Genomic DNA, 26,083 nt, shown 5'->3' on the forward strand with positions numbered 1-26,083 from the left:
ACAGTGCCATGACATGATCAGATCGGTCTTTGGAAGATCACTCTGGTTTCTGGGTGCAGAAACAGTGGGGAGCGGGCACAAAGAAAAGCAAGGAGAAAGTCAAGAAGCTATTGCAGTGAGCCAGGTGAGTGATGACCATGCCATAGACCAGAACGGTGACAGAGGAGATGAAGGGAAGTGTTTGGGTTTTGGTTATATTTTGGAGGTAGAGCCAACAGGATCTGAAAAGATGCCTCCCAGTTTCTGACTTGAATGATTTGGGGGTGGTGGTGGCAGTGCTGTTCACGGAAATGAGGGATACTGAGGGAACAAGACTCGGGGAGGGTGGGAGATGAGTTCAGTGCCATGTCGAGTTTAAGCTTCTGGGAAGATACGTCCCTGCAGCCAGTTGGCCATTTAGGTCTGAGACTCAGGAAAAGGATGAGGTTAGAGACAGAACTGTGAGGTTTGGGGAATGGATGATGTAGTCCAAAAGGAGTGTTAGAAGGCCATGTTTCATGCAGCAGCTTTCTCCTGTCAAATGATTCTCTACCCTTAGGTGCCTGCCTGCTTCTCCTGAAACCCCAGGAGGCAGGTTCAGAAGGCACTTACCAAAGACTGCAATTTAGTGCAAAGACCCTGTGGATAATCCCAACTCTTGGCTCCCTCTTTCCCCTCAGTTCCTGTCATTTCCACAGCATGTTGGACTGACTTGACTAGCTTCCATGAAGATTTCTCCAGGCGGGGGGCCAGGCCAGCCGCCAGCCAAGCCAGCCGCCATTCTTAGGAAGCTCGGTTTCCAGCTCCCCCTGCTGGCAGAGCTGGAGATGACTCGCAGCTGGGCCGCTGAGCCGGAGCATCCTCCCCTCCCCTCAAATGAGGGGCCAAGGACCTCAGCCTCAGTACTCTTCTCCAACCCTCCCCCCACAAATCCCATCCACTTTAGAACCCTTGCTAGAAATAGCGGGAGAAAAGCCTAATTAGGGATCTGGGAGTCACACATTAAATTCTTCCTGTTTCTAAATTACTTCCCTCTTCTTTGGCTCCAAACTCACTCACCCTTGGTCTCCTTGCCCATGAAGACTTCATTTGCTTATTTATACCTATCTCCAAAAACACTCTCTGCCACTCTCTGTCCCAGTGAGCAATGTTGTGCTGACACCCAGTTTACCTCCCTTCTCCTTATATGCAGGAAAGCCATGATCTGTGCTGGAAAAGAGCACTGGGCTGGAGGTCAAGAAACCTAGGTTGAGTCCTGTTTCTGCCACTGATTCAGGGTGTGACTTTGGATCATTCTTTCCCAGGGGCACTTCTCTCACCTGTGACATTGCACTGGACTTCAAAAAGCCCTTCCAACTCTAGCTTTCTAGGCTTTGCTCCCACCGCCTTAGCCTCTCCAGTTCTTCATGTGTATCGAGCTCTCTCCTGCTCCAGGGCCTTTGGTTGCGCTCTTCGCTCTGCCTGAAATGCTTTTCCCTTCCCTTTTTTTGTCCCATTAATTCCTCCTTATCCTTTAGCTCTCAGCTCAAATGTTACTTCCTCAGAAAGACCTTCTTGGGATGCCTGGGTGGCTCAGTTGGTTAAGCAGCTGCCTTCGGCTCAGGTCATGATCCCAGTGTCCTGGGATCGGGCTCCTTGCTCGGCAGTCTGCTCGGGAGCCTGCTTCTCTCTCTCTCTCTGCCTGCCTCTCTATCTGCTCGTGTTCTCTCTCTCTGACAAATAAATAAATAAATAAAAATCTTAAAAAAAAAAAAAAAGAAAGAAAGAAAGACCTTCTCAGCCCTTTCAGACTGGGCCAGGTACTTCATCATATGCTCTCAGAACTCCCTGGAGCTCTCCTTCTGTGCCCTCATCGTGGTTTGTAATTTTCCACATGCCTGCATGATCATTATTTCAAGCACCACCCCCCAATCCCATCAAACTCCAAACTCTTTCACAGCAAGAACAAGTCTGTTTTGCTCACTACTGTATCCCTGGCACCCAGATGCTTGCCTGGCCATCTTGTGAAGACTCAATACATATCTATTAAATGGATGAATAAGTACATGGGTGAATGAGCCCTTATCTTCACCCATCATCTGCTTTCTACATCTAACTTGCATCATGTTTAACAGCAAAGTGTCAAGGAACCCCTGGGTGGCTCAGTCTGTTGGGTGTCTGACTCTTGGTTTTGACTCACGTTGAGCCCCACGTCAGGCTCCCCACTCAGGAGGTAGTCTGTTTGTCCCTCTTCCACTGCCCCTCCCCTTCTGCCCTTCCCCTGCACGCTTGAGCATTCTCTTTCTTAAATAAATAAATAAATAAAATAAAATCTTAAAAAAAAAAAGAATCAAAAAGCCAAAAACCAGAGTGCTGGGTTTGGAACCCAGCTTTACCACCCACAAGCAGTGTACACTTGTATATGTTATTCTATCTTACTGTGCCTCAGTTTCCTTATTATAAAGGGTGGGTAATAATAGCATACACTACCGAACAAGGTTGTTGTGAGGCTGGAAAGACGTAATATATGTAAACTGTGTAGAAACAAGGCTTGGCACTGAAATGTTATATTAGTAATAGCTATTGTTCTGATTCTGCCCCATCCCTCCCTCCATTTACCCATTCTGAACTCTCCCTCATTATCTTATTTCCGGTCTTTGAGTACAGGTGGCTCAGTGTTATTTGCAGATTAGATAGCAAAGTTTTAAAAATATTTTTAGTATGGAAAATTTCAAACAGGCAGAGTAGGGAGAAGAGGATAATGAACCTCTGTAACAAGCTTCAACAATTATCAACATTTTGCCACTCATTGCTCATCTTTCCTCCTCTCATTTTTCTCCCACCTGGAGTATTTTAATATAAACTCCAGATGTCATCTAATTTTATCTGAAAATACTCCATTATGTTTCTCTAGCAGGTAAGGGCTTCAAAAATATAATACCATTATCACACTTAAACAAATAACAATAATTAGGGAAGGCTTTTTAAACTCCATCCCCTTGAGAGTTGCTGGGGGAATGGGAACCGTCACTCTGGGGTTGATGTGAAATGAGGAACAGCCAAGAGAATTAATGTAAGTTTAGTGCTTTGAACAGGGCCTGTTATAGTAGTAACTATTATTTTGATTCTCCTTCATTTTCTCCATTTATCCACTCTAAATCCTCCCCCACCGTCTTGCTTTTTTCCGGTCTGTGAATGTATGTGACCTTTTACAAAGGAGGACTAGGAGTCCAGGGTGGTGAGTTTCCTGGGTCATTGGCACCCCCTGGTGAGAGCTGGGACTCTGGAAGGCAGTGAGAAGGGTCCAAAGGAAGTGACTGTGGGACTGAGGGAGAGGGAAAGAAGGTTGGAGGACTTAGTGGGTTTAAAGAAGGGGAAGTCCTCTGGCTGTGTGAAAATGGCACGGAGAAAATCCAGAAGCCTAAGGGCAGGCAAGCTGGAAGGTTGGTCCTTTCTTCCTAATATTCAGAGCCTTTGGAGATGACTGACAGATGAGAAGCAGGGAGGGGCTAGCCTGGCTCCTAAGGGAGTTCCTTCTAGCTTTTCTCCACAGCCCACAGAAGGGCAGCTGCCTAAGACAGTAATCAGGGTTTCGCTCTGCTTCATTTTGAGTTCTCATCTGTTCCAAGGATATATAAGCGATGATGGTGGACACTGAGCCAAAGGACAACTGGAGATAGACTTCCCTGGACTGGTGATGAAGATTTTCATGCTCCCATCTCTTTTTTTTCCCCTTTCTATGGAATTCTCCCCACCAGCCCTTCTTCTAATCACACTCATACTTTGGGTACCCAGTGCACCTACATGCTCCACCCACCCCTATCCAAACTTGCCTCCAGGAAAAGAAGTGATTCAAACCCCTCAACAGGGTAAACAAGCTCTCTCACAAACCTACTTCCCACTGCCTCATCAACCTCATTTCCCACTCTGTCCATTTCTTTCCAGCAATAGGCAGTGGACACGGTGAGTGAGCACTGATTTTTGTCCATATAGACCTGGTACTGAATTGTGGCTCTGCCGTTTCCCAGCTCTGAAAACTTAGGCAAAGTCAGTTTTCATGTCTGAAAATGGGGAGAATAGTATACTAAAACCCCACTTTTTTCTTTGTTCTTTTCTTTTCCTTTTCTTTCTTTCCTTTAACGGAAACTCCTCTTAACAGAAGGCTTAACGCCATATGAAAATATGCCGTAAGGTAACGTGAAACAGGAAAATAGCCCATATTCTCTTTTTAGAAGCTCTCTTTTTAAACTCCCAATGATATACAAAATTTAAAAAAGCTTAAAGTCTTCTGGACTTGGGGTGGGCATGACTGGGTCAATAGGTGAGTTTTCAAACACTGAATGTTAATGTTTGAAGAATCACAGTGTCCATGTTTTTATCAGTATAAGAAGGGCAATATTTGTGGGCTCACAACCTGCTATTTAGGATCCCCCCAGGACACCACTTAAACTCAGTTATAGGGTTTCCTGCCCCAGGCTCTGAGCTCTGTTTCAAAATGACTGCATCCTAGTTGGAGCTTCTAAAGAAATGGTGACCATGTGTAAGTTACAGCACTACTAATTTCTTTCTTTTTTTAAAAGATTTATTTATTTATTTATTTATTTGACAGAGAGAGAGAGAGAGAGAGAGAGAAATCACAAGTAGGGAGAAGTAGGCAGAGAGGCAGGCAGAGAGAGGAGGAAGCAGGCTCCCCACCAAGCAGAAAGCCGGATGCTCGATCCCAGGACTCTGGGATCATGACCTGAGCCAACGGCAGAGGCATTAACTCACTCAGCCATCCAGGCGCCCCTTGCACTACTAATTTCTTTTTCTTTTTTTTTTTTAAGATTTATTTATTTATTATTTGACAGACAGAAATCACAAGGAGGCAGAGAGGCAGGCAGAGAGAGAGGAGAAAGCAGGCTCTCCGCCGAGCAGAGAGCCCGATGCGGGACCCGATCCCAGGACCCTGGGGCACTACTAATTTCTTAAATAAGAACTTTGGCTTGGCTCTTGAAGACCTTCAGTGTGAGTTTTAAGTCACGGAGACCATGGCTCCCAGGGTGTTTGACTTCAAAGCGTGCGCCCCGCCAGGCAATGGAGAGCATGGAATGAAGGCTATTTGGGGGAGCAGGGTATGGAGAAGGTCTCTGGGGGCCACTAAAATGACTGCGATCATATCAGGCATTTTCCCTCACGAGGACAGCACACGCACAAATGTGCAGAAGCACGGTTTGTATTGGACTAAAAACGCGAGAGACTAGAGGACACAACTCCAAACCTCTCCGCTGGGGCCGCGACCACCTCTGAGTTCCAGGAAGCATAGGCGCAGGCGCGCGACCTTCGTGGGCGGGCTCAGGCTTTGGCGCGAGCGCAGCGCTGCGGATTGGCCTGCTCGGAGGCCGACAGTTGGTTTCGCCTTCCCCCTCCAGGCGCACAGCGCATGCGTAGGGCGGGAGCGAGCGAAATTCAATTGCCTGCTGATTTACCTGGAACTCAACCCGGGGGTCATGGAGGCGTCTGGACGGTTTGTGGAAGCTGCGGCCTTAACTCCAGAGCAGGCCGCCCTTTACCAGAGGTATGTCTGCGCCGCTGGGCGGGTCTAGCTCGCAGGCCCCGGCCGGGAGTTGGGGTGGGAAGCCCTCGGACCCTCCCAGCGGCCTGGAGCCTGGTGAGACGCGCCCTCGCGTTCCCCGAGTAGGGCGTGGGAATTTGTTCAGATTTCTAAATAGAAAGCCTGGGTAGCCTCCCGATGCCCCCCCCCTTTTTTGTTTTGCCAAATAGCACTCTTAAAAGCCAGAAGTTCCACCCATCAAGCCTTTCTCGACTCGTTACAGTACAAACACCAGGCCTGGGGGTTACACAGATCAGTAGAACATTGACCCTGCCCCCCATATTGTTTATCATTTGGTAGTGGAAAGGGATAAGTAAACCAACAATCGCTATAATATTTGATAAGTGCTGCAAGAGGTATAATGGGCAAGGCATAGTAAGGGTAAAGGAGGAAGTGGCCAACTACGGCTCCACAAGAGGAGGAGACGTTGGTGTTGAAGAATGAGTGAACGTTCACCATATGGCTAAGGGTGGGGGTGGGGTGATGTGCGAATGAGATTTAAACCTTTTTTTTAAAGTTGCGATAAAGCAGACACAACGTCAAATTTACCGTCGTCACCGTTCTTAAGCATACAGTTCAGTGGTATTAGATACATTAGTACTGTTGTTAAATCATCACCCATCCATCTCCAGAACTCTTCATCTGGCAAAACTAAAACTGCCTGTTAACTTCTAACTCCCTGCTCTCTGGGGCCTGGTAAACATCGTTCTACTTTCTGTCCCCTTGAATTTGACTCTAGGGACCGCCTACAAGTGGAATCATATGATATTTGTCTTTTGGGGACTGGTTTATTTCACATAGCATAATTTCACCAAGGTTCATCCATACTGTGTCTGTGACAGAATTTCCTTCCTTTTCAGGACTGAATAATATTTCCTTGTATGCACAAGTCACATTTTCTTTATCCATTTATCCGTGCCGGACACTTGTGTTGCTTTCATCTCTTGACTGTTATGAACAGCTGCTTTGAACGTGGGGTGCAAATATCCCTTAGAGATCCTGCTTTCAGTTCTTTTGGAGATCTAGCCAGAAGTGAGATTGCTGGATCAGTGGTAATTCTATTTTTAACTTTTTTAGGGTCTTTTATTGTGGCTGCACCTTTTTACATTCCCTCCAACAGTGTACACGTGTTCCAATATCTACACTTGTTCTATTCTGGTTTTGTTGTGGTTGTTACTAGCCATTCTAATGATAATGAAGTGGTAGCTCATTGGGATTTTTTTTTTTTGCATTTCTCTAAGGATTAGTGATGTTGAGCATCTTTTCATGCACTTATTGGCCATTTGTATGACTTTGCAGAAATGTCCATTCAAGTCCTTTGCCCATTTTTTAGTCAGGTGGGTTGTTTTTTCTTTATATATTCTGGATACTAACTCCTTATCAGATAAATGGCTTACAGATATTTTCTCCCATTTTTAGGTTGCCTTTTCACTCTGTTAGTAGTGTCCTTTGATGCACAGAAGTTTTCAATTTTAATGTGGTACAAAGAAACACATTGGGACAGTGAAACAGTTCTGTCTCCCTTTCAATAAATGTATGCTTTAAGACTGTTAAAAGCGAAAAGGTTTCCTTACAGAGGAGTCAAATCATATCTTTGGACTGTGTTACAAGACTTCTTTAAAGAAGATTTGGGGGAAACAGTGAGGCAGTGTGGTGTGGTAGAGTACTAGCTTTAGAGCTAGGCCATTTGGGGTTCAAATGATGGCTCTGCCACTTGCTAGCTGGGAAACCTCAAATGAATCAATTAACTGTTCTGAGACTCAATTTGGAAAAGGGGGAAATAATAAGGATCAAGCCCTTCAGCTCCCTTCATTCCTTTCCCCCAACCCCCAGCTAGTCAGTGCACTAATTTTCTGACACCACCTCCCACATGGGCACCTGTCTCTTACTTACTCTCATGTGCTCTTTCCTGACTGAGCCACTGGGTGCCCCACAGTCATCATCTTCTGCTCTCACAGTCTCACTTTGCCCTCATAGCCTCTCTATCTTTCATGACCCATCACCTCACAATCTCTCTTTTATTTCTCCTATTTTTTTTCTCAGTCTCTCCTGTCCTCTTCCAAATCTGCCTGATGCTGAGAGCCCCTTGCACAAAGCATCGCCTTCTCTACCTTCTTTACCCCTCATTGTCCTTGGCACACTCCTCTCACAGTCTTTCTGCCTGTCCTCCTCCCTCTCTCATCTTTTCCTTTGCTGTCCCTCTGTCCTCAGCTCTCTGCCCCTCCTGCCTAAGAGATGAAAGAAAACTTTGAAACTTGCTCTCACACACTGTCTGCATACATGTGTCCCCTTTGACATACCTTCATCTTCTGCCATACACAGTGACTCTGTCACATACTCTCAGTGTCAGTCATCCTCTCCCTTGGTGATGCCCCCTGCCACCTCCTTCCCCCTCTCCCCATTTCTGTACTGTCTCTTTCTGTTACCCATTACCTTTCCTTCTGTATCACCCACCTTTGTCACTCAGTCTCCCTCTCTGACACTCGTATTTTCTGGCTCCCTCTTTCCCATTGTCTCTCTGTCACCCACCACATCTTTCTGTTGCCCCCTTCTCTCCTGTCACCTTCTATCGACACTATTATCTACCTGCCCATACTGTTGTCCCTTTTGTCTCATCCACTTACTCTCTCTGCCATCCCACCCTCTTTCTGTTTCTGTCATCCTCCCCACTGTTGTGCCTTCCCCCTTCCTCTGTCACCCATGATCTCTATTATCCACTCTCTACCTCTGTCTTTTACCCATTCTGTTACCCCCCCTTATCCCTGTCATCTACTTTCTTTCTGTCACCCACTCTTTTCATTCTCACATGCCCTCTTTTGCTTTCAGTTCTGGGTCCAGTCAGGAGGTAGAAACCAGACAGCATATTAAAACAGGCATTTCAATATATAGAATCTTAAACGAATAAATGAGTGACTGTAAGAAATAAGGAAACTCTCTATGGTGTCCTTGGGCTAAGGGAGCATGCCCAAGGCAGGACAAACTTGGAAGGGGCTCCCCCACCCCAAGGCTGAGGTTCAGACCTCATGGGAGAAAGTGTCGTTCAGCCCACTGTACTGTAGAACAGTGCTCTGGCTGGCCCAGGCCAGAGTTAGTCTGCGTTCCCCGGCCCTGCAGGAAGCAACCTTCTGGAATGCAGGTGGTGAGTGGGCCATCAGCAAGTCTTGGTGTGTATGGGCAGGGGAGGTGGGGGTGCAAGGCACAGGCAGGCTGCTGGGGGAGCTGGTGTCCATGTGAGAGGGCTGCAAGAAGGTTATCGCCAGGCCAGGTGGAGGTGTCAGGGTCATGGAGGGACCGTGTATTCTGGGCCTGCAGTCGCGGGCTACCCCGTGGCCCACTGTGCTGCTGCAGCTGGCATATGGAGGACAGCCCCTTCCTCCTGCAGCGTCCCTCAGGCGCCCTCTACTGAGAAAGATGAACATCGTGTTCGCTGTACAGGGGAGCTGCTTAAAGGAGTTCTGTCCGTTATCCCAGAACAGGTATTGAGGGGTGAATTTGGAACTGAGAAGCAATAAAATATGACCGGTGGAGTCATGCGCCTTCTGTTTATCTCTGTCACCTGCCCTCTGTCTTATGTTGCCCACCTTTTGTCTCTCACTCACTGCCTTTGTCACTCTCTCTGTCACCCATTTGTTTGTACTCTGTTGGCCATACTCTCTTGCCGTCACCCATCCACTGCTCTCTTTCTCAATTCTCTGTCACCCACTTTCTTCTCTCACTCTACTCAAACTGATTTTGTCAAGGTCACTAATGAGTTCATAAATTGAATGGTCACTGCGTAATCCTCATCTTCCTTGATTTACTAGCAGTATTTGACAGTGTTGCTCACTTCTCCATGAAATGCTTGATTCCTTTGGCTTCTAGGACCCCTGATTCTTATGATTTTCTTCTTACCTTACAGGTTGCTGCTTCTCAGATTCTGCTAATTCCTCCTCACAGCATCACTTCTTTTGGTCTAATGTACTTTAAAGTAAATTCTTGGGGTGCCTGGGTGCTTGTGCTCTCTCGCTATCAAATAAATAAATAAAATCTTACAAAAATAAATTCTCAGACATCACAGCACTCCATCCTTCAAATTCTCTTTTTTTTAGTTTAATTTATTTATTTGTGAGAGAGAGGGAGCAAGCAGGTGAGCGGGAGCACAAGTAGGGGTTGCGGCAGGCAGAGGGAGAAGCAGGCTTCCCACTGAGCAGGGAGCCTGATGTGAGGCTCCATCCCAGGACCCTGGGATCATGACCTGAGCCGAAGGCAGACGCTTAGCCGACAGAACCACCCAGGTATCCCACTGACTTTTTAAATTTATATTTCTATTTTTTATTTCTATGCCAATGATTTGAATTAGTCTTATGAATACCTTGTAATGTCATTAGCTTGTTCTTCTGCCTCCTGTAATTTATTATTTATTTATTTGTTTGTTTATTAAATATTTTATTTATTTAACAGACAGATCACAAGTAGGCAGGCAGGCAGGCAAAGAGAGGGGGGTGAAGCAGGCTCCCCGCTGAGCAGAGAGCCCGCCATGGGGCTGGATCCCAGGACCCTGAGATTATGACCTGAGCCGAAGGCAGAGGGTTAACCCACTGAGCCACCCAGGCGCCCCTCTCTCCTGTAATTTAAATTTAAAGGCTGGATGGAATGGATAAAGGAATGTGCTCTACACACGTGCGCACACACACGCACACACACACACACACACACACACAAATATTATTCAGCACTAAAACAAGAATAAAATTTTGCCATTTGTGACTACACGGATGGACCTTGAGGCCATTATGCTAAGTAAAGTAAGACAGAAAGACAAATACCATATGATCTCACTTGTATGTGGAATCTTAAAAAAAAAAAAAAACCACAAGCTCATAGATACAGAGAACAGATTGGTGATTGCCAGAGATGGAGGTCCAGAGGATGGGCAAAATGGGGGAAGGGAGTGAAAGGTACAGATATCCAGTTATAAAATTAATAAGTAATGGATATGTAATATATCGCATGGTTATATAGTTAATCATATAACTGTAGTTAATAACACTGTATTGCATAGTTGAAAGTTGCTAAATCTTAAAAGTTCTCACAAGAAGACAAATTCTATAATTATCTATGTGATGGACATTAACGAGACTTATTGTGGTGATGATTTCACAATATATCCAAATACTGAGTCATTAGGTTTTGCACCTGAAACTAATAGAATGTTGCATCATCAATTCTACCTTACGACAAACTTTTAAAAGCAGTTCTGGGGGCGCCTGGGTGGCTCAGTGTGTTAAGCCGCTGCCTTCGGCTCAGGTCATGATCCCAGAGTCCTGGGATCGAGCCCCGCGTCGGGCTCTCTGCTCAGCGGGGAGCCTGCTTTCTCCCCTCTCTCTCTGCCTGCCTCTGTGTCTGCTTGTGATCTCTGTCTGTCAAATAAATAAATAAAATTTAAAAAAAGCAGTTCTGGAGGGGAAAAAAAGGGTCAATATTTTTGGAATGAATATTTCAAAGGTGAGGCTGTGTACTTATTGCTTCGTATCGGGAAGCATATAATGTCGGAGATCCCTACTTTTAGTAATATTAAGATAGGTCGGTGGTTTCAGGTGGTCACAGGCTGATTGGTCCTTTGCAAAGCTGCATTCCCCCCTTATGATGAATAAATGCTATGTTGGGGATACTTTGGCATCCTGTGGTCACTCCATTCCCCATTAACTTTTCATCCATTGATAATCATTGCCCTAATGAGTTATTTCATTAGAAATTACAAAGTGGTGATTTTCTTTCTTTATTTATTTGAGAGAGAGAGAGCATGAGAAGGGGGAAGGTCAGAGGGAGAAGCAGACTCCCCATGGAGCTGGGAGCCCTATGCGGGACTTGATTCTGAGACTTGGGGATCATGACCTGAGCCAAAGGCACTCATTTAACCAGCTGAGCCACCCAGGCACCGCAAAGTGATGATTTTCTAACTTAATCATTGCTTTTGTATTCATGAGCCGTAATTCTTCTGTAAATGTTTTTATTGCTGCAGTGTTGTTTGGAGTACCACGTTTTGTTGTTTTGTAACTATATTCCTTTGTTTTATAATTATATTCCTTCCATTGGTGATCTGATACAAGTTCATGGCTTTAAATCCCATCTTTATGCTGAGAATTTTCACATTTTTTTCTGTAGTCCTGACCTCTTCTGAACTGTATCCAACTGTTTACCTGACTCTTCGCTTTATAGTAGGTGGAGCAAACTTGTCCAGAACTAAGGGACAAAGCCATATGTTCTTCTCAATGGGTGATGAAAAAGCATTTGAGAAAATATAGCACCTGGCGGGGTGCTATATTTGGGGGGTACCCTGGGTGGCTTCGCTGGTTAAATGTCTGTCTTCGGCTCAGGTCATGATTCCGGGACTCCGGGATCAAGCCCCGTGTGGGGCTCTCTGCTCAGCAGGAAGTCTCCTTCTCTATCTCCCTCTGCTCATATACGAACTCACTCTCCCCCCACCTCCCACCCTCCATGTCTCTCAAATCAAAAATAAAATCTTAAAAAAAAGAAAATATAACACCCTTTAATAAAAACTCAACAAACTAGGAATACAAAAATAATTTCCTCAGTCTAATCAAAGGTGTCTCCAGAAACTCGAAGCTAGCAATGGTAAAAGACTGAGAGCTTTCCATCCTTATGTCAGGAACAAGACAGGATGTCTGCTCTCGCCACTTCTATTCAACATTATAATTCAACATTATAATAGATGTTGTATCCAGGGCAAACAGGCCAGAAAAAGGAATAAAAGGCATCCAGATTGGAAAGAAAGAAATAAAACTATCTATATTCGCAGATGACATGAACTTTTATGTAGAAAGCCCTAATGGATCCACAAAAGAAAAATAAGAGCAAATAAGCGAGTTCAGCACTTTTGCAAGATATGAGATCAATATTCAAATTCAGTTGTATTTTGGCAAGTAACATTGTACAACTCTCGTTCTGAAATACCAGATATATATAGGAAAATGTATAAAACAAAAATTCAATATAATGAATTATTATTGCAACCATCACCTAGGTAATGGTTTTTAGATTTTTGTTTTCATCTTAATGGAAGGTCTTGTCTGCTTTCCCACTGAGGTGGCCTGAAGGTGAATTGAAGACAGACTTGAGGGTTCAGGACTTCTTTCCAAACAAGCCCAGGTTTGTTCAAATTCTGGAATAAGTACTTGCTTGAAGCCCCAGAGTTTTGCACTACAATGCAGTGGTTAACCAGATAACCTTGGGCTGGTAGTCTGGGGACTAGAAGTACTGAAGGTCTGTCCCTCCTTGAAAAGAACATACTATTGTTCCTGGAGAATTTTTCATTTTTAGTTAGATTATCTGAAAGGGCCGGTCAGGATGTGAGCCTCCAAATGCTCTTCCAAATGATGAAGCCATTTCCTGCTGAGGACCATTGGCTAGTATGATCCATCTGGGTGCCAAAGCACATCTGCTGGGCCAGAAAAATAAGATAATTTTGGTTTTGACATAATTATTAATTAGCTGTTTTTTTCCAGAGTAATTAGCCAGCAAGTTCAGCTGCTTTCTGAGGGCATGTTAACATGTAAGAGGATGCTGTCTTCCTGTGTATTCTGGCAGAAGCATATTTGCCCCGTTCAACCAAAATTTTCAGGTCTGAGTAACAGAAGAGCGGGACTAGATCCCTGCTTGCCTTTACGCACTTGGAAATCAGTCTTGCTTTCCCTGCCTGTTTGCAGTCTCTGTATGGCAGGATATAAAGGACCTGAAAGAGCACAGAGAATCTTGGATCTCTTTGGGACCATGTGGTTTGGTCCAGATAGTTCTCATCTGTGGAATCCAAAGCTAGTGACACAGATAATGAATACTATAGAAAACCTTTTTCTATAGTAAAAACTACTATATAAAAGGTTTTACTTTATAGGAAACTCTCTTTAAGTGATTGGTCTTATAGGTGAAACAGAATATGTAGATGGACAGTCTTGTTTTTATTTGCTTGTTTTAAGATTTTATTTATCCGTATTTTGCGGGAGAGAGAGAAAGCACAAGCAGGGGGAAGGGCAGAGGGAGAAGCAGACTCCCTGCCAAGCAAGGAGCCCAATGAGGGACTTGATCCCAGGTCCTTGGGATCATGACCTGAACCAAAGGCAGACGCTCAACAAATTGAGCTACCCAGGTGCCCTAGAAGGACAATGTTAAGCTCCAAACCAAATCTTGTGTAGGCTCCTATCCAAAGAGCCACAGGCCTACTATTTTTTAGGAGGAAGCATTTGGAGAGAACCAGCCAAAGCCAATGGCACTTCTAGCTAAAATAAGCCAGAGGTCACAAAGTGGCAGCCCATGAGCCATGTTCAGAGATAAGTTTTATTTGTTTTGCCCAGTGTTTTTTCTTTTTAATATTTTATTTATTTATTTGAGAGAGAGAGCACAAGTGGAAAGTGAGTGGCAGAAGCAGAGGGAGAAGCAGACTCTCCGATGAGCAGGGAACCCAAGGTGGGACTTGACCCCAGGACCCAGGATCATGACTTGAGCCAAAGGCAGACACTTAACTGACTGAGCCACCTAGGCACCCTGTGCCCAGTGTTTTTAAAACTTATGCATCGGTGGGGCTTCCTAGGTGGCTCAGTGGGTTAAACCTCTGCCTTCAGCTCAGGTTGTGATCCCAGGGTCCTGGGATTGAGCCCCACATCAGGCTCTCTGCTCAATGGGGAGCCTGCTTCCCCCTCTCTCTCTGCCTGCTTTCTGCCTACTTGTGATCTCTGTCAAATAAATAAATAAAATCTTAAAACACAAAACTTATGCATTGGTTACCATTTAAAAATCAGGAGAGATCCCATAAAAATCCAAGTTAGATAGGTTAGAAAACAAAGAGCAACTTCAGAGGTGCCCGGGTGGCTCAGTCATTAAGAGTCTGCCTTTGGCTCAGGTCATGATCCCAGGGTCCTGGGATCGAACCCCACATCAAGCTACCTGCTGAGTGGGTAGCCTGCTTCTCCCTCTCCCACTCCCTCTGCTTTTGTTCACTCTCTCACTGTTTCTCTCTCTATTAAATAAATAAATAAAGTCTTAAAAAAAAGAACAACTTCAGTTGCTTTGCATGTGAAGCAAAGTTTTACTGGGTTTGGGTCTTTGCATTCGGTTCCATATCCCATCATATTCCAGAATAATATCATAGGGAATGTTCCGAAGGACCCTCCAGAACCTGGTATTTGACTCTATATAATCTTTCTGTATATCCTTTAAAATGATCCTTAAAGGGAATCATGTTCTAGGGATGTAATTTCAGGTATACTCATGAAAATATAAAGATTTTGTTTTATTGTAGGGACAATGACAGTTGGGTTGACAGTTTTGCATCTCAGTAGTTCTTTAACATATCGGAACCTCATGTGTTAAGTGACCTTTAAGTAGTTAGGAAGTTGGTAAATGAAAATAAAAACTGGCCTTCTTCCATACTCTGGCACTGTTTTTCTCCTTGTTCTGCTTGAGAGGAGTTTCTTTCTCCTGAACTGGTTACTCTTCCCTTGTCCCCTTGGCTCCCAAGCAGGCCTGGCTTCTCTCCAGCCATGCCCAAGAAGAACAGGGGAGTGATTCTGGAGAAGAAAAAATTTGATCCCATGAAGTGTTAAGTACTCCAGATCATTAGGCATCCTGTGTGTTAGAGATGGACACATGATTGCATTAGCAGTAGAAAATGACATTCTTTCTTTCAAGCCTTGAAAAATGGAAGTGATCAGAGGCTGAGTGGCTAAATCAAACTGTATTACAGAAAACACTGTAGTCTTGTAAATAACCAGATATCCAGGGTGATGCTGTAATAGGCAGATTTCATCCCCCCACCAGTTCCATTATAGGGTAAGAATACTGTCCTGGGTCTGACTTCATTGGTGGAGCAGACAGGGTAGAGGGGAAGAGCTGAGATGTTGTATTAGACCCACGAACTCCAGTGGAACAGGGACTGTGAAGCAGCTTGGCTGACGGGTTCGGTGCAATCAGAAAGTGGTGGTAATAGGCACCTTCTGTGTTTCAGGCAGAAGGTTGACAAATGTGGGAATGCCAGAGAATGGGTAGAGCCCAGCAATAGGAGTCTTAGGCTGGTGGTAAGAAGTCTAGGCAGACAGTTGCCATTTAAAAGGTTGGTGTATGATTTTGGAGAGTCAGGCCCAGAGTTGGGGTTCATGGGCAGTGCTTGACTTTCTGGGGAGGAGGTCTGGCTGGGGTTAGAGGCCCAGCCTACACAGGGGTTCAGGATACTGCGTAGGTTACCAGTTGAGGGATTTGGAAACAATCTAATAGTAATAAAAAATGACATATTTTCTCCTTCAAGCTCTGAACCACAAACAAGCCAGAAGACCGGTTGGCCAGGTGAAGGCACCCAGCAGGTGGGAAGGGCCGGGAGGAAAGGGAGAGCAGAGAACAAGTTCAGGGGCTGGCACCAACATGGAGGAGTCCAGTGGTTACCGCTATGCCCTCAGGTTCAAGAGCAGAGAATAGGGAATGTAACTTATTTCTGTAGCCCAGCAGAGTTGGGGAGGTGGGCAGCTGACCTGCCACAGAAGGAATAGCAGAGTCTTGGCAGCCAGCAAGCTCTTTTCTTTCTCTTTTCCTCCTCTTCCTCTTTCATTCACTTGGCTTTCCCTGAGTGCTCTAAAACCTGATCCCTATCCCTACTCTCAAGTTCAGGCAGATAACACAGATAGATTGGTGGGGAGGGGGGCTTAAGTAAGGGTAATTTTATTTATGTTTTAAAAATATTTTATTTATTTATTTATTTGTTTGTTAGAGAGAGAGAGAGCGCACAAGCAGGGTGAGTGCCAGGCAGAGGGAGAAGGAGGCTCCCCTCTGAGCAGGGAGCCTGATGCGGGGCTCAATCCCAGGACCCTGGGATCATGCCCTGAGCCGAAGGCAGACATTTAACTGATGGAGCCACTCAGATTGCCCCAAGTAAAGGTAATTTTTAAAATTTTTTTAAATTTCTTTTTTTTTAAGATTTTATTTGACAGAGAGAGAGAGAGATCACAAGCAGGCAGAGAGAGAGGAAGGGAAGCAGGCTCCCTGCCGAGCTGAGAGCCCAATGCGGGGCTCGATCCCAGGACTTTGGGATCATGACCTGAGCCGAAGGCAGAGGCTTTAACCCCCTGAGTCACCCAGGCACCCCAGTAAAGGTAATTTTAGAGTAGTTTTAGATTTGCAGAAATATTCCAGGTAAAGTGCAGAGGGTTCTCACGTAGCCCACACCCAGTTTACCCTCTTGTTAACATCTCACATTAGTATGGTACAGTAATCACAGTCAGTGAACCAATACCAATACATTATTATTAACTAAACCCATCATTTTAGAGTTCCATAGTTTCATGTAAGTCCTTTTTCCATTCCAGCATCCTATCTAAGACACCACTTTACGTTCAGTCATCTGTCTCCTTAGGTTCTTGTCTGTGACAGATTCTTGGACTTTGTTTTTGATGACCTTGACAGTTTTGAGGACTGTTGGTTAGGTATTTCTAGAATGTTCTGTCAATTGGGATTTGTCGTTGTTTGTCATGATTAGACTGGGGTTTTTGGTTTTGTGGGCAAAGACTACAGAAATAAAGTGCCCTTCTCATCAAATTGTTATCAGGGGCACATACTGTTAATGGGATAGATGATTGTTGATGTTGACTGTAATCACTGGGCTGAGTTACTTTTTGCCAGATTTCTCTTTAAAGGTACTTGTTGTGCCCTTCCCCCCCCCCCCCGCCCCACCATAACTTTCCACACTATCTTTTTTGTTTTTAAAGATTTTATTTATTTGTTAGAGACAGCGCACAAGGAGGGAGAGGGGCAGGGAGAGGGAGAAGCAGGCTCCCCGCTGAGCAGAGAGCCGGATGCGGGATTCAATCCCACGACCCCGGATCATGCCGAAGGCAGACACTTCACCGACTGAGCCCCCCAGGCGCCCCCACTCTGTGCTTTTTGGGAGGATGTTAGTATGCAGGACAAATTTAAGGAATAGGAGTCATGCTTCATCTCCCTAAGGGCAGAGATTTGTCTCTTTTTTTGTTCACTCATTTTTAACACTGTGGATTCATTTATTTTATATTTTGGGTTCTAATCGAATACTACTTTATTTTGTTGCTCAGGTTATTCCAGCTCTGACCACTGGGAGTGCTTTCATTTGGCTCCTGTGTCTCTGCCAGACTTACATCATTGTGGGGGGTTGTTTGAGCACTTCCTCACTTTCTGACCCTACAAGATGCCCCAGGCTCTTCTGACATATTTCCTGCCACAGTCCTACAATCAGCCCAGGTCCTTTTTCCAAGGAGCCCACGTTCTTTTATTGGAGAATGGTATTAGAAACCAAGATCTGGGGGTGCCCCAGGTGGCTCAATCATTAAGCGTCTGCTTTCAGCTAAGGTTATCATCCCGGGGTCCTGGGCTCTCTGCTCGGCAGGAGGCCTGCTTCTCCTTCTCCCCCTCCCCCTGCTTGTGTTCCCTTTCTCACTGTGTCTTTCTCTGTCAAATAAATAAATAAAAGCTTAAAAAAAAAACAAAACAAGATCTGGGTACTAGGCGCACTTGTTGCTACTGGGGTTTCCATGCTTCTAGGCCCTCTCACCTGACAGCAAGGAAATACATGTGTATACTAATCTCTGTATATAGACCACTGTAAATATTCTCCGTGTAACCATCTGTTTCTGTGTTAAAACCTGGGTTTATACTGATGTCTCTAACTCTGATCCATTACCACATGGATCATTCTGTCTCCTCTTGCTTCTCCTTTCTAACAGGTGAGAAGCCTGGCTTCCACTATCCACCATTCATTTACTTAATTATTCAGTTCTTATTTATTTATTTATGTATTTGAGAGAGAGAGAGAGAGGGAGAACATTAGCATGAGTTATGGGGAGAGGGACAAGCAAACTCCCTGCTGAGCAAGGAGCCCAATGTGGGACTCAACCCTGGGATCATGACCTGAGCTGAAGGCAGACACTTAGCCCACTGAACCACTGAGGTGTTCCTCCATGTATAACTTTTTTGAGGAACTGACAAACTGATTTCCAAAGCAGTTGTACCATTTTACATTCCCGCCAACAGCATCATGAGAGTTCCAATTTTTCCACATTGTCACTAACTTGGTATTTCCTTGCCTTTTTATTCTAGTCATCCTCATGGGCATAAAGTGGATATTTCATTGTGGTTTTGGTTTGCATTTCTCTGATGACTAATGATGTTGAGCATTATGTTATGCTTATTAGCCATTTGTAGATCTTCTTTGGAGAAATGTCTATTCAGATCCTTTGCCCATTTTTAAATTGTGTTGTCTTTTTAAAAAGATTTATTTATTTTAGAGAGTGTGTGTGCATGAGTGGGGGAGGGGCCAAGGGAGAAAGAATCTCAGACTCCCTGCTGAGCCTGCCACAGGGCTCCATCTCACCACCCTGAGATCATGACCTGAGCCAAAAATCAAGAGTCAGTTATTTAACCAGCTGAGCCACCCAAGATGCCCTTGTGTTAATTGTCTTTTAATTATTGAGTTGTAAGATTTCTTTATATGTTGTAGGTCTAAATCCTTTATCAGATACATGATTCAAAAATATTTCTCCCAATCTTTGGGTTGTCTTCACTTTTTTTTTTTTTAAAGATTTTATTTATTTATTTATTTATTTGATAGACAGAGATCACAAGTAGGCAGAGAGGCAGGCAGAGAGGAGGAAGCAGGCTCCCCCCGCAGAACAGAGAGCCCGATGCGGGGCTCAATCCCAGGACCCTGAGATCATGACCTGAGCCGAAGGCAGCGGCTTAACCCACTGAGCCACCCAGGCGCCCCTGTCTTCACTTTCTTGATGGTATCCTTTGAAACACAAGTTTTTCATTTGGTGAAGCCCAATTTATTTTTCTTCTGGTTCCTTGTGTGTTTGGCATCATATCTAAGAAAGCATTGCCAAATACAAGGTTGAAAAGATTTATGCCAATATTTTCTTCTATGGTCTTTGTAGTTTTAGCTCTTATATTTAGATCTTTGATCCATTTTGAATTAATTTTTGTGTATGGTGTGAGGTAGGGAACCAGTTTCATCCTTTTGCACATGATAATTGGTCAAAAAGACTATTCTTTCCTCAGTGAATTATTTTGGTATCCTTTCAGCATCAGTTCACTATAAACCACTGGAGAATTTTCAGCAGAGGAGTGACATGATTTCTTTTACATTTTAAGACAGTATCACTGTCTGCTGTATAGAGAATGCATTAGAGGGGCCAAGAGTGGATGTACAGAGATCAGTGATAGGAAGTTGCCATTACCCAGGTCAGAGGTGATGGTGACTTGAACGACAGTAGTAGTAGTGGAGATGGAGGCACAGGTTATACTTGGGAGATAAAGTTAGTAGGGTTTGGGGATTGTTTGGCTGTGGGAGGGGGTGATTAAAAGAGGGGAGGGGTTAAGGATGACTCATGTGAATTAGAGTCAAGGATGATCTTCAGATTTCTAGCTTGTACATCTAAGTTGATGGTAGTGTCAACTTACTACCACATAAATGGTGGGGGCACATGTTTTTAGAGGGGAAATAATGAGTTTAATTTGGGATTAATTGAACTTGAGGTACCTCTGAGATGTTTTTAAGTGGAGATGTCTGGAAGGCAGCTGGAATGTGGGTCTAGACTAGTGTTTGTGGGCAAGCCCTGGAATGGGGAGAGTGATTTCATGAGCACATTAGGTGGGGGTGGAAAGCCAGAAGAGAAAGTAAAAGGATGAGAAGGGCCAGGCCTATTGGAAGAATAGGAGCCCAAGGACACAGAAGAAATGGCCAGTGATGGGGGAGGAAACCAGGAGGAATCTAGAGGAATCCAGTGGAAGGAGGGAATTTTGAGGGAATGATCTTGATTGTCAAATGTATCCCAGAGGTCCGGAGAAATAAGGACTGAGAAATGAGTGCCCAGGTATCTTTCCCGTTTCCATGCTCCCACGATTTGGGTTGGCTGCTTGATTTTACAAGAAAATATCACTCCATACTTATTATGGGTGGCATTTTTTCTTAAATACCATGGAACCAATAACCTTTGCACATACGTTTCTCACAAGCAGTGCCTGAAGTTGTTGCTGGCGGTGTCTGGTGGGTGTGTGTCTTAAGTGATGTCAGCTTTCATTGGCATCTTCTGTGCTAATCTTTCCCATCCTGAATTGAGGATATTAAAAGCCCAACTGCAGTTCTGATTCCAAAATGGACCCTAAAGTGTTCTTAGATTGAATGTTCAATCTGTTTCTTCCTCTCTAATCTCTCTCTCCCTATATCTTTATCTATATCTTTTATTTACCTTTTTTTAAACAGATATGTGAAAGAGGCCAAAGAAGCAACTAAGAATGGGGATCTGGAAGAAGCTTTTAAACTTTTCAATTTGGCAAAGGACATTTTCCCCAATGAAAAGGTGATGAGCAGAATCCAAAAAATACAGGAAGCCTTGGAGGAGTTGGCAGAACATGGAGATGATGAATTCACAGATGTGTGCAACTCTGGCCTGCTGCTTTATCGAGAACTGCACAACCAACTATTTGAGCACCAGAAGGAAGGTGTAGCTTTCCTCTATAGCCTATATAGGGATGGAAGAAAAGGAGGCATCTTAGCAGATGATATGGGATTAGGGAAGACTGTTCAAATCATTGCTTTCCTTTCTGGTATGTTTGATGCTACACTTGTGAATCACGTGCTGCTCATTATGCCAACTAATCTCATTAGCACATGGATAAAAGAGTTTGTTAAGTGGACTCCAGGAATGAGAGTCAAAACCTTTCACGGTCCGAGTAAGGATGAACGTACCAGAAACCTCAGTCGGATTCAGCAAAGGAATGGTGTCATTATCACCACGTACCAAATGCTAATCAATAACTGGCAGCAGCTTTCAAGCTTGAATGGCCAAGAGTTTGTGTGGGACTATGTCATCCTTGACGAAGCACATAAAATAAAAACCTCATCCACTAAGTCAGCGATATGTGCTCGCGCTGTCCCTGCCAGGAATCGCATCCTCCTCACAGGAACCCCAATCCAGAATAATTTACAAGAACTGTGGTCCCTGTTTGATTTTGCTTGTCAAGGGTCCCTGCTAGGAACATTAAAAACTTTTAAGATGGAGTATGAAAATCCTATTACGAGAGCACGCGAGAAGGATGCTACCCCAGGGGAAAAAGCCTTAGGATTTAAAATATCTGAAAACTTGATGGCAATCATAAAACCCTATTTTCTCAGGAGGACAAAAGAAGAGGTACAAAAGAAAAAGTCAAGCACCCCAGAGGTCAGACTTAGTGCAGAGAATCCAGATGTTGGTGCCATTTGTGAAATGCCCTCTCTTTCCAGGAAAAATGACTTTATTATTTGGATACGTCTTGTGCCTTTACAAGAAGAAATATACAGGAAATTTGTGTCTCTAGATCATATCAAGGAGCTATTAATGGAGACACGCTCACCCCTGGCTGAGCTAGGTGTCTTAAAGAAGCTGTGTGATCATCCTAGGCTGCTCTCTGCACGGGCTTGTCATTTGTTGAATTTAGGGTCTGTGCAATTCTCTGTTCAAGGTGAAAATGAAGGGGAAGATTCCTCAGATGTGGGCCACATTGATCAGATAACTGATGATGCACTGATGGAAGAATCTGGAAAAATGATATTTCTGATAGAGCTGCTGAAGCGACTGCGAGATGAAGGGCATCAAACTCTGGTGTTTTCCCAGTCAAGACAGATTCTGAACATCATCGAACACCTGCTAAAGAATCGGCACTTTAAGATACTGCGACTCGATGGGACAGTTACTCATCTTGTGGAACGAGAAAAAAGAATTAACTTATTCCAGCAAAATAGAGAGTACTCTGTTTTTCTGCTTACCACTCAGGTAGGTGGTGTTGGCTTAACACTGACTGCAGCAACCAGAGTGGTCATTTTTGACCCGAGCTGGAATCCTGCAACTGACGCTCAAGCTGTGGACAGAGTCTACCGAATTGGCCAAAAGGAAAATGTTGTAGTTTATAGGCTGATTACTTGTGGGACTGTAGAGGAAAAAATATACAGAAGACAGGTTTTCAAGGACTCACTAATAAGGCAAACTACTGGCGACAAGAAGAACCCTTTCCGGTATTTTACGAAACAAGAATTAAGAGAGCTCTTCACCATTGAGGATTTTCAGCACTCTGCAACCCAGCTGCAGCTTCAATCTTTGCATGCTGCCCAGAGGAGATCTGATAAGATACTGGATGAACATATTGCCTACCTGCACTCTTTGGGGATAGCTGGAATCTCAGACCATGACTTGATGTACACACGTGATCTGTCTGTTAAAGAAGAGCTCGACATGATTGAAGAATCCCACTATATTCAACAAAGGGTTCAGAAAGCTCAGTTCCTTGTGGAATTAGAGTCTCAAAATATAGAGCTTTTAACCGGAAGACAAAGAGCTGGAAATGAGGGGACTTGGCTGACAGAACCCCTCTTCCCTTCTCAAATGAAGAATAAATGCCCTGAACTGAATAAACTGCAGCCTCGACACTCACTACTTCTACCCACTTATCATACCCAGGAAGAAGAAATCAGTTCCCAAATGGCGAGTGTCATCATTGATGATCTGCCTGAAGAGAGTGAGAATCAAGACATCTCCAGTATAAAGATGAATGTTACCGTCTCACAAGACGGTAGTCACCCCCCCGAAAGGACATCCGATGCTGGTTCTGTAGCTGCTTTACCTGAGGGTTATGGGAGTGTAGATGAAATCTGGACCAACTCGTTGGGAATGATTCTACAAACGGAGGCATTGCGAGAGGGGCCAACACGGGGGACGCTGCAAGAGAACCCTCTGGGAGATTTTAACTTAACACCGAGCAAAGCAGTTGGAGCTGATCTGGGACCAGATCCAAAGCAACCAAACGCTGCTGAGACATTACCACACTGCAACCTCTGGCCCGTGAGTCCCATGACCCTTGAAAGTCAAACAGAACCTAACACATCTGTAATCAGAAGAGCCAATGGCGACTTGTCAGCATCCCACAGTGTGCTGCAGGACACTCAAGCAAATGTGACCAAGTTGGAAGAGGAACGTATAGCCTCCTCATCACAGTATGCATGTGATTTCAATCTTTTTTTAGAAGACTCTGCAGACAGCAGACAAAATCTTTCCAGGCAGTCTTCGCAGCACGCTGAGGACGAAAAGAGCTTGTGTGGTTCTGCAGCACATTCTCAGGCAGAGCTTGAGTGGGACAAAGCACATCTCAGTGTGGATCTTTTGGAGACCGATGACGAGCCGGAAGAAGTAGTGGGTAACGTGAGAGGCAGAAGGAAAGCCAGAAGGATCATTTCAGATGGTGAAGATGAAGACAATACTTTTAAAGATACTTCAAGCACAGATGCACTCACCACCTCTCCCTTTCTGTTCTTACCTATGAAACAGTTCGATGCTTCGACTCCCAAAAGTGACATCAGTCCCTCAGGAAGGTTCTTCTCACCAAACATCCCTGATAGTGTAAGTAAGTCCCTCCACCCTAGACGATCCCTGGCTTCTAGGAGGTCTCTTGTCAATGTGGTTTTAGATCACGTGGAGGATATGGAGGAAGAGCCTGACAGCAGCAGTGGAACAGAGGCTGCAGCAGGTGATTCCAAGGAAGGAGCAGAGGAGAGCAGTGGCGAAGCCTCAGAGAGCACAGAAGGGCCTCCTGGTGAAACGCTGCCTTCAGAGAACGAGTCCAGCCGGTTAACTAGCCCTCCTGGTGACCCCGAGCCTTTGTCCAGTGGGCAGTCGCGTGATTCTCCCCAGAAGGAGGCAGCAGAGTCTGGGACTGACTACGAGACTCTTGTAGTCCGTGGGAAAGAACTGAAAGAGCGTGGGCAAATACAGGAGGCCCTAAACTGCTTCGTGAAAGCGCTTGACATAAAAAGTGCCGACCCGGAAGTCATGCTCATGACGTTAAGTTTGTATAAGCAACTCAATAAAACCTGAGACTAACCTGTATGTTGGTAAAGTGAAATGCTGAGTGTGAATGCGTGCATTCCTGTGACTGGGGTCTTGGGGAGCATGAAGCATTTAGGCTTGAGGTGAGAGAGGTCTTGAAAAGCAAGGTTTTGTTTTTTTTAACTGTTCTGTACATTCAGCCTTTACCCTGTACTCGTTCCTACCTCCCCCGTTCCATACATACATTCTGGAATTCTGAACACTAGGTTAATACCACTTTCCTTGAACAGTCTTAACCTTTTTCTTTTAGACACACTCGATACACTCAACTCCGTTATATCTAGAAAAGTTTTTGTGAAGTTATTCTGGCTATTCTTAATTTTATTTTGGAAGGGGTCCCTTCTGTCCAGATAAGAACAGTAAAGTTATTCTCCTCAAGTGTTTCCTTTTCCATTCACTTTCTTTCGCTGAGATGGCACAAGCAAAGGCATACAGAAGTTCCTGAGTTGAAGCAGGAGCTTACTAGAATTCTAAATCTAAGACTGGCTTATTACCGTGCTATTTCATGCCCATACAGCAGAAGGCTGGGCTCGGGTCCCTGGGGCTAGGCTCTGTTCTCCCTGGCACCCTACTCTGGAGTCACTTTGCCGTCAACTTCGCCATTCTTCACTCACCACCAACTGTGCTCTGTCCCAGGCCAGTGCATTGTGTCTTTGGGTGGTGGTCTGAGAAGGAGTTTGGTTGCCTCTCAGAAACCCCAGCCCAGTGTAGCACTCTGCACCCCGTACTCAAGACCCGGAACTAGCATTTGTGGGGTACCTCCTGTGTACTGGGTACTCTACACGGGTTTCTTGTTTAATCCTCGCCATCATCCTTTGAGTTTGACAGTGGCATTTACATTGATTTAGTTGAGGAAACTAAGGCTCAATGTGGCTGTGACCCACCCAAGATCACATAGCAGGGAGTGAAATGGATTTCTTCTTTAAACCATGTGTTACCTAGTGGAACATTATAATAAACTGTCTTTACTGCACTGAATGTACTGAGCTGTTTTTACTGACGACACTTCAGACCCCAAATCGGTGGAGGTTTTCCAAACCAAACAGCCTCTCTGGTTCTCTGCAGAGAGCCACTGGATGTCCCACAGTCCGACTCAGTTTGGACACTACCTGGAGTTAGGGTCAGATTCCACAGGTTTAAAGGCTCACTCTCATAAAACTGCCCTTGCTTCTGATGCCAGTTGCTAGTACTGGGTCCCCCTGTCATCCATACTTCCGTCCAGGATGGCTACAAATTGAGGACTCCCCTGACTGTACTTCAGATTCAGTAATTTGCTAGAATAGCACACAGAACTCAGGAAAATGTGTCATATATATATGTGTGTGTATATATATGTATGTATATATACACACATATATATATATATACACACATATCTTTTTTGCTGAGATGAGATATATATATATAATTTAAATGTATTAGTTGGGGGCGCCGTGGTGGCTCAGTTAAGCATCTGCCTTTGGCTCAGGTCATAGTCCCAGGGTCCTGGGATCAAGCCCCACATCGAGCTCCCTAGGCAGGGAGCCTGCTTCTCCTTATCCCTCTGCCATTCCTCCTACTGTGCTCTCTGGCTCTATCTTGCTGTCAAATAAAATCTTTAAAAGTCGAT

At 44.7% G+C, this 26,083-nt stretch overlaps 2 protein-coding genes across 2 annotated transcripts in view; one reads left to right on the forward strand and one right to left on the reverse strand.

Annotated features, from left to right (window-relative positions):
• The window catches only part of PIN4 (peptidylprolyl cis/trans isomerase, NIMA-interacting 4), a 53,336-nt gene that overhangs the window by 14,149 nt on the left and 13,104 nt on the right, over nt 1-26,083 (reverse strand). The window lies entirely within an intron of this gene.
• On the forward strand, nt 58-25,452 carry ERCC6L (ERCC excision repair 6 like, spindle assembly checkpoint helicase). The gene is made up of 3 exons (XM_044234463.1): nt 58-124; nt 5,370-5,515; nt 20,823-25,452. The coding sequence occupies exons 2-3, from the start codon at nt 5,448-5,450 to the stop codon at nt 24,460-24,462; spliced, it is 3,708 nt and encodes a 1,235-aa protein (XP_044090398.1). The 5' UTR covers nt 58-124; nt 5,370-5,447; the 3' UTR covers nt 24,463-25,452.

The sequence above is a fragment of the Neovison vison genome, chromosome X, assembly GCF_020171115.1.
Source record: "Neovison vison isolate M4711 chromosome X, ASM_NN_V1, whole genome shotgun sequence".
Classification (NCBI taxonomy): Eukaryota; Metazoa; Chordata; class Mammalia; order Carnivora; family Mustelidae; genus Neogale; species Neogale vison.